This window comes from Melanerpes formicivorus, unplaced genomic scaffold (assembly GCF_026170545.1).
Source record: "Melanerpes formicivorus ecotype bairdi unplaced genomic scaffold, bMelFor1.0.p_v2 SCAF_4, whole genome shotgun sequence".
NCBI classification, from domain to species: Eukaryota; Metazoa; Chordata; class Aves; order Piciformes; family Picidae; genus Melanerpes; species Melanerpes formicivorus.
This window is the reverse complement of record NW_027142356.1, coordinates 11,374,136-11,383,311: the sequence shown is the minus strand read 5'-3', so window position 1 is coordinate 11,383,311 and position 9,176 is coordinate 11,374,136. Positions and strand designations below refer to the sequence as shown.

The following is a 9,176-nucleotide window of genomic DNA, read 5'->3' as shown; positions in this document are numbered from 1 at the left end:
GCAGTGTTTGCCCCAAACGCAGCTCATGTACCTCCAGCTGCCTGGCTTGTGCCACGGCTGCTGGTACTTTGATCCCAACAACCTCTATTGCTCTCCAAGCTGCCTGGAGTCCTTGGGAGCATCTTTCCACATAGGCTGCTGCTCCTCCGCAGTTCCCTGATGGGGTTGCCAGACATGGTCTAAAAAGGTGCCTGAGTGGATCTCGCTCCCCGTGTCTGTTGCACCCATTCTGTGCACGAATGGGTGAAGGGTGTGAAGCAGAACCCTGCGACCCTGGCAGACATAGTGCTGTCATTAGGTGGGATGTTAATGAAAGGGAAAATGCCACGCTACATCTGCTTCGCTACAGGGGTGCCACAGGTTCCAGCACAGGCGGATGGCAGCTCACAGGCGTTTTGCCTGCGTACTGCACCCCGCCGAGGCACGCATCACCCCGGCCCGGGTTTGTTTGGCCTAGCAACGCCGCTGGATAGGTCCCGCTGGGCAGGCCGCCGGCCGCCCCCGCCCGGGCTCGTTGGCGCGGGGACAGTAACGGACTCCGGCCCCGCCGCCATGAAGGTGGAGGCGCTGGACCCGGGAGCCCTTCTCGCGAAGCTTGGCCGCGTCCCTGCTGCCCCCTATCCGCGCCCCAAGTCCGGCGGGGCTTGCGCCCCGGGCAGGGCGGTGCCGCCGAGGGGAGCGGGCAGCCGCCCCCCCCGGCCGGTGTCCGCCGCGGTGGAGAGGGAGTCGGGAGGGCGGATAGGCGCCAAAGGAGTACTCATCACCCTGCCCGACATCGGGGAGGAGGCGGCGGCAGAGAGCGACGGCGACGCGGTGACTTGCAGCCCGCCGCGCCCCCGGTGAGTCCGCGCCCCCCGAAACCTGGGCGGGGGCGATAGAGAATGTGCGCCACTCTTTCCTGCCCTCACTCCCATCCTTTCCTGCCTACGCGTGTTCTGAGAGGCACTCAACATCTCCCTGCGCTGGAGTTTTCTTCCCCCCCAGGGAAGTGCTAGAGGTTGGGAAAAACACCTTCCACAGCTGAAGTGATGGTTTGCGCGGGGGCCGCTTTCGGCGCCGGTACGAAGCAGAGAGCTGGACTGCTGCGGGGTCCGGCCTTGAAAGGCTTGTAGCAGTGCCGGAGGAATCGAGGTCAGAACCTAGCCCTGCATGGGCGGAAGAAAACTGCCCTGTACCCGAGGCGAACAACGCCTCAGGTTGAGCAGGAGCAGCGGGCGAAGTCCAGAGGGAGCACAGTGGGCGTTGGGCGGGGATCGTGCAGATATCGTACGCAGGTGTATCGATGGGATGAAAGTCTGTCACGAAGGTTCATCAAAGCCGCCGTTCCATTCCCTGACTTGCAAAAATCCGGTGTCAAAAGCGGGTATGAAACTTTGGATGATTCTGTGTTTAATCTTCAAGTTACACCTTGAAAATATATATATTTTGCTGAAGAAGACTGTTAAGTACGTGTGCTGTAGAATTCAGTTACGTTTTGTGAAGCAAAAGTAAAGCAGAAGGGGGTTTCATAGCATATCTAAAGCAGGAGAGCTCAATTGATGGAGTATTTTGTACTCTTACAAAAAAGAAAAAAGAGCTGTATATATTACATAAATTGTTGCTGCTGTAGTACTAAACTGTGATGAGTGGTCTAGAGAAGAGCTCTTACGAGGAGCTAGCTGCCGGAACTGGAATTGTTTGGTCTGGAGGAGGCTGAGTGCGGACCTTATTCTCTACAACTGCTGGAAAAGGAGGTTGCAGTGAGTGGGGCGTTGGTCTGTGTTCCCAAGTAACTAGTAATAGGACAAGAGGAAAGGGCCTCGAATTGCGCCAGGTTTAGGTTGGATATTAAGAAAAATTTCTTTCCTGAAAAAGTGGTCAGGCAGTGGACCAAGCTGCCCAGGGAAGCAGTGGAGTCAGCATTCCCGGAAAAGTTAAAAAACCATGTAGACAACAGCACTTAACACCATGGTTTAGTGGGCAAGGTTGGGTTGATGGTTGGGCTTGATGATCTTAGATGTCTGTTTGAATCTTAACAATTCTATGATTACCAATAATCAGAAAATATTTTGTCAGATGTCATTAGAGATGCATGTATTTGTGAAAGTTAAATTTCTAACTCTTTAGGACTGGAATCTCTAGTATGCTGTAAAATTCTTGGATGGATTGTAGAACCTCAACTTGTATTTTGGTTTCCATGTAGCATATGTTCTTTAAATAACAGTCCTCTGGCCTTCTGAATCAACCTCTGTCTCTTCCCTGGCAGAGAAATTGTGCTTATTCCCCAGATCTACAGTTCTTAAAGTAAGTATGTTAGAAGGTAGGCACTTACTAACTTCTTTTGAAATCAGTTGATGGGCCTCATATCTATGAATGTGACAGCTCTGCCATCAAATGTGATAGTAGTATTTGTTTCTCTAAGCTGTAGCAGCAACAGCATCTTGAAAATCATTGCCTGCTCTGTTTTGGAGAAGAAAAATATGTTTTTATGCCTGTTTAACCTGATCTAGTGATTTCAAGGAGTCTCTAGTTATGGTATTGCAAGGTAGTAATTTGTTCATCTTCTAATTTATCTGACTTGTCTATGATATTGTAAACCTTAATCACATCAACTATTAGCCTGCTCAAAGAGTCCCAGCCTTTTTCGACTTCCCTCTGGAGCTGGCTTCCTTTTCCCCCTTAATAATGTTTGTAGCTGTTTTCCTACTCCAGTATGTCTTTCTTGAGATGCAGGGATGAGAACTGTGTACAACATTCTGCTGAGGGCACAGTAATGTTTTACACAGTTGCTAAGTGATGCTTTCCATTTCTGTCTGAGCATATGCCCTGATGTGGACCAGTGTTTTGTTGGAGGGCTTTGGTTGCCACTGCATGTTGAATCCATAATGTCTCCAGGATTGCTTTCTGAATTGTAACTTCCAGTCACAATGTCATCATCATGTAAAGATGCTTTAGATTATTTAAACTATCACAGTATCACAGTATCACAGTATCACTTAGGTTGGAAAGGACCTTGAGGATCATCGAGTCCAACCTATCAACACAGACCCCATGACTAGACCATGGCACCAAGTGCCACGTCCAATCTCCCCTTGAACGCCTTGCAGGGTCGATGACTCAACCACCTCCCTGGGCAACCGGTTCCAATGCCGAATGACTCGCTCGGTGAAGAATTTCCTCCTCACCTCGAGTCTGAACCTCCCCTGGCGCAGCTTGAGACTGTGTCCCCTTGTTCTGGTGCTGGTTGCCTGGGAGAAGAGGCCAACCCCCTCCTGGCTACAACCACCTTTCAGGTAGTTGTAGAGGGCAATGATGTCACCCCTGAGCCTCCTCTTCTCCAGGCTAAACAATCCCAGCTCCCTCAGCCTCTCCTCATAGGGCTTATGTTCAAGGCCTCTCACCAGCCTTGTTGCCCTTCTCTGGACACGCTCAAGTGTTTCAATGTCCTTCTTAAACTGAGGAGCCCAGAACTGGACACAGTACTCAAGGTGCGGCCTAACCAGAGCAGAGTACAGGGGCACTATGACCTCCCTGCTCCTGCTGGCCACACTATTCCTAATGCAGGCCAGTATGCTATTGGCCCTCCTGGCCACCTGGGCACACTGCTGGCTCATATTCAGGTGGCTGTCGATCAGCACACCCAGGTCCCTCTCTGTTTGGGAGCTCTCCAGCCACTCTGACCCCAGCCTATAGCTCTGCATGGGATTGCCGTAGCCAAAGTGCAGCACTCGGCACTTGGACTTGTTGAAAGCCATCCCATTGGACTCTGCCCATCTGTCCAGTCGGTCGAGGTCCCTCTGCAGAGCCTTTCTACCCTCTAACTGACTAACATCTGCCCCTAACTTTGTGTCATCTGCAAACTTGCTGATGACTGACTCTACCCCTTCATCCAGATCATCAACGAATATGTTGAAGAGGACAGGGCCCAGCACTGATCCCTGGGGGACACCACTGGTGACTGGCCTCCAGCTGGATGTGGCACCGTTCACGACCACTCTCTGGGCCCGGCCCTCCAGCCAGTTCCTAACCCAGCACACAGTGTAATGGTCCAATCCATGGGCTGACAGCTTAGTCAGCAGTTTGCTGTGGGGGACGGTGTCAAAGGCCTTGCTGAAGTCTAGGTAGACCACATCCACAGGCCTCCCCACATCCACCAGGCGGGTCTATTGACTATTGACAATACGTATTTTTGAACATATACTTTGATCTAGATATTTATAAATTTATAGCAAATAGGAAATTAATTGAAATATTGTAAGATAACTAAGCTGTACAGCACTGAAAATAACACAACTAGGAACAGAAGCCCTCCCTGATGTAGTTCTTTTATTTCCGCCCCCAAATAAGTTGTAAACTCTTTTGGGCTTAAACTTCCTCTACATTTGTGTAGAATTGTAGTCTTTCTGCAATAGGGATGCTAATTTGGTTTGAAGTGTATTGACAGAGTTCTCTTTAGAAGGTATTTGATGCTTTATATAAACAATATCAAAACCACGTTACAGTATCACAGTATCACAGTATAACTTAGGTTGGAAAGGACCTCGAGGATCATCGAGTCCAACCTATCAACACAGACCCCATGACTAGACCATGGCACCAAGTGCCATGTCCAATCTCCTCTTGAACGCCTCCAGGGATGGTGACTCAACCACCTCCCTGGGCAACCCATTCCAATGACGAATGACTCGCTGGGTGAAGAACTTCCTCCTCACCTCGAGTCTAAACCTCCCCTGGCGCAGCTTGAGACTGTGTCCCCTTGTTCTGGTGCTGGTTGCGTGGGAGCAGAGACCAAACCCTTCCTGGCCACAACCACCCTTCAGGTAGTTGTAGAGGGCAATGAGGTCACCCCTGAACCTCCTCTTCTCCAGGCTAAACAATCCCAGCTCCCTCAGCCTCTCCTCATAGGGCTTGTGTTCAAGGCCTCTCACCAGCCTTGTTGCCCGTTAGTGTTGTTTGCCTATAATTTCCCACTAGTTGTTTCTTTTTTTAGTACCAAAAATAAGGCCAAGTATAATGTTGTGTGAGCTGGTATTCCTACTGAAGTGCCAATTACTTTTCTAGTTAAAAAAAATTTAAAGGGATGAAATTCACTCTTGCAACAAATTGGTAGTGTTGGGATGAAGAGCAAACTCTGTCACATTAAAACTGATTCTGTGCAGCAAGATGTTTATTTTGGCTTGCTATTGAAACACTTTAAATTGATATCCCCTAATTATCCTTTAACTGTTACACTTTTGTATGCATGGTGTCATTTCAAATATTTTATTCATAGCAGTCAAGCTTATTCTAATAAGGTATTGTCTGTGTTCAAAAAAGCAAAACCAAAGTGGAAGGATGTAGAAGGAGGAATAAGATACATCACTCTGACAAGGAAAGTCTATACCTCCACATTAGCATTTGTTTTTAATTAGATGGTCCCACTTAAGCTTTTAGGAGAAGCATCTTAATTAAATATTGAAAACTTTCATATTCCTTCCCTAGAGTTCAGATTTGAATTTGTGAGTTACAGAACATGATAGTGATAGTTACATAAAGGAAAATTTTGCCTGTTCGGAATTCCACTATGACAAGTTTTATTGCTGTTTGAAACGTTTTAGAAGACATCACCAATGGCCAGTATATTTTCATTAATAGCCATGTAAGTCATTAATAGCCATTTAAGCCATTGTTTGATAAACTAAAGGATCCATTTTATGTCTTACTATTTTTTTTCCTTAGGTGCTGCCAAGCTGATAGTAAAGTACACTGAGAGGGTACAGTAGTGTCGATCTAGCACTGATTTCTTCCTCTCTTTCCTAGGTACTCTGAATTTTCTGAGCTTCACAACTACCAACAATCGATCCTCATTCTGCGACCTTAGCAGGGCTAAGTTATAGCAATACTTTGTAAGATTTTACATTTTTTTTTTCCACAGTGACTTCTTATCTTTCTAATCAAATTGAAGGAGTGGTAGAGAATAAATATTTTTCTTCAAATGGAGGAAATAATCCGTTTCTATTACTTTTGTTTGGAAAAATCTATTTCACTATATAATACTATGACATTCCTTGGGAGAGGATAATAAGGTGCTTTATGCTACACTTAACCAAAATATGCTGATGACACCAACAACATAGAATCCTTTTTTTAAGAAACAGTTATTGATGACTTAACATGTTGCAATATCTAGAGAAGAGAACAGCCCTTAGATGATCTAAAAATAAATTGATAGAGGCTTATGTTGTTTAGTAGTGGATAATAATGTATAGAAATTGATTACACTGCTCCTCATTTTTCAGGAGAGTTCTAACGCATGGGAAACATATTTGTCATCTTGGTGTAAGATAGTTTTATGTCAAGATGTCATTGTCTTCTGCCAGCTTTTATTTCTCAGTAGCTAAAGCTTTGGCTTTCAGAATAGTCAACTTTGAAGATGTGGGTATAAGTAACTTGATGAACTGCAGAAGAGGATGGAAACTTGTTTTCCCCATCTCCTGCTTTAACCACTAAAAGTAACAGATCTCTTTCATGCTGTAATGCATACTAACCTAGATAGAGCACTGCAATGTTACTTAGCTTCTCATTTCCATTGTTGTACTCATCTAAAAGAATAAGTGTAGTAAAGTGGTGGTTTGCCGTGGCCTGCATTTTTCATTGCAAATAAGTGTAAAAGAACTTAGAAGTAAATTTTAATTTTACATGGGGCTACAGAAGTCAATATTCCTTAGATGGATGGAACTAAAAATAATTCCTAACATTTTATCATACTATACAAAACATTAGTTTTTTTTGTAAGGTACTCTGAAGCTTCTATTTAGTAGCTAAGCATCTAGTAACTAAATGTTGAAAAATAAACCCCAAAAACAACAGCTAAAAAAAAAGAATCTGAAGATTTTTCAAAGTGTTTTTATTGCTTTCAGATGCTAAGAACTTACTGGTAGATTATTTTGTTCTATGAACTGTAATTATGCGTTGAACAACAGCATCGGTTATGTTTCAATGAGAGGGAGCTTAACAGTCTCTGAGAATATCATTACAGTGCCATCTTCCAGACAGAAGTCTTCCTAGTGAGGCAAAATGAAACACATCATTCAGTTGTATGGTCAGCAAATAACTACCCATCAGTAAATAAAACAGAAGTATGTATAGAAGTGTTTCACAGGTTTTGTTGATTAAAAATATGGGACTATATATGTCAAGGCTGAACAAGTTCAGCATGGCTACAATAACATCACTCAGTAAAATGTGTCCCAAGTTCAAATAATGCAGAGCTGCTGAGATGCAGTGCAAGCAAGACGTGAGTACAGTTAGAGAATACACGTTTACAACCAAGGAAGACACATTTCAGTAAAAATATTTAATGTGACAAATCGCTCAAAGTGATACTGGTTGACTGTTTTAGTATTTTTCATGACAGTATTATGTTCCAGCTCTTTACAAAGAGTATATTTGGAACTTTTCTACACCAAAGTGTAAATCTCTATGCATTGTTTATTATGGGTCATGAGGCTACAGGACTTAATATAGATGAGTTAAAACATGACACAAAGAACCTAAACCTTTTGTGTTGCTTTCTAATTTACAACATATTTCTAGTGGCTTTTATGTTCTCTCCATTATTTTGCTCTCCCTTTCATGCTATTTCCCCTCTTTTTCCTGCTCATTGCATTTCAGAATACTTTTTGAATGAGTGATAGCTTTTATATCCGTACTCTTCCCTCTTCTAAGTGTGCCAAGCTTAGAATTAGAATTAGAATTAGAATAAACCAGGTTGGAAGAGACCTTCAAGATCATTGTGTCCAACATATCATTCAACACCACCTAATCAACTAAACCATGCAACCAAGCACCCTATCAAGTCTTCTCCTGAACACCTCCAGTGATGGTGACTCCACCACCTCCTCGCGCAGCTCATTCCAATGGGCAGTCACTCTGTTTGTATAGAACTTCTTCCTGATCTCCAGCCTAAACCTTCCCTGGTGCAGCCTGAGACTGTGTGCTCTTGTTCTGGTGCTGGTTGCCTGGGAGAAGAGACCAACCTCTGCCTGTCCACAACCTCCCTGCAGGTAGTTGTAGAGAGCAATAAGGTCACCCCTGAGTCTCCTCCAGGCTAAGCAACTCCATCTCCCTCAGTCTCTCCTCATAGGGCTTGTGTTCCAAACCCCTCACCAACTTCGTTGCCTTTTTCTGGACTCGTTCCAGCAAGTCAACATCTTTCCTAAACTGAGGGGCCCAGAACTGGACACAGTACTCGAGGTGTGGCCTAACCAGTGCAGTATACAGGGGCAGAATGACCTCCCTGCTCCTGCTGGCCACACTGTTCCTGATGCAGGCCAGGATGCCATTTGCCCTCCTGGCTGCCTGGGCACACTGCAGGCTCCTGTTCCGCCTATCATCGACCAGTACCCCCAGGTCCCTCTCTGCCTGGCCTCTCTCCAGTCACTCTGACCCCAGCCTGTAGCACTGCATGGGGTTGTTGTGGTCGATGTGCAGAACCCGGCACTTGGATGTGTTAAATCTCATGCCATTGGATTCTGCCCATCTGTCCAGCCTGTCGAGGTCCCTCTGCAGAGCCTCTCTACCCTCCAGCAGATCAACTCCTGTCCCCAGCTTGGTGTTGTCAGCAAATTTACTGATGATGGACTCAATGCCCTAGTCCAGATCATCAATAAAGATGTTAAAGAGCACAGGGCCCAACACTGATCCTTGGGGCACACCACTACTGACTGGCCGCCAGCTGGATGTGGCACCATTCACCACCACTCTCTGGGCTCAGCCCTCCAGCCAGTACCTAACCCCACGCAGTGTGCTCCCGTCCAAGCCATGGGCTGACAGCTTGGCCAGGAGTTTGCTGTGGGGGACAGTGTCAAAGGCCTTGCTGAAGTCCAGGTAGACTACATCCACAGCCTTCTCCACACCCACTAGGTGGGTCACCTGATCATAGAAGGAGATCACAGTATCACAGTATCACAGTATAGCCAAGGTTGGAAGAGACCTCGAGGATCATCGAGTCCAACCTGTCACCACAGACCCATGACTAGACCATGGCACCAAGTGCCACGTCCAGTCTCCTCTTGAACACCTCGAGGGACGGTGACTCCACCACCTCCCTGGGTAGCCCATTCCAATGATGAATGACTCTCTCCGTGAAGAACTTTCTCCTCACCTTGAGCCTAAACTTCCCGTGGTGCAGCTTGAGATTGTGTCCCCTCGTTCTG

The 9,176-nt window shown here is 46.0% G+C and overlaps 1 protein-coding gene across 2 annotated transcripts in view; it reads left to right on the top strand.

The window, feature by feature from the left end:
• Nucleotides 1-552: 552 nt before the first annotated feature.
• Nucleotides 553-9,176, top strand: part of FAM149A (family with sequence similarity 149 member A) — a 35,969-nt gene continuing 27,345 nt past the window's right edge. For both annotated transcript variants that reach the window (XM_068136920.1, XM_068136919.1), the window contains exon 1: nt 553-839. In XM_068136920.1, coding sequence (XP_067993021.1) covers nt 553-839 — 287 coding nt within the window. The remainder of the gene's footprint in view (nt 840-9,176) is intronic.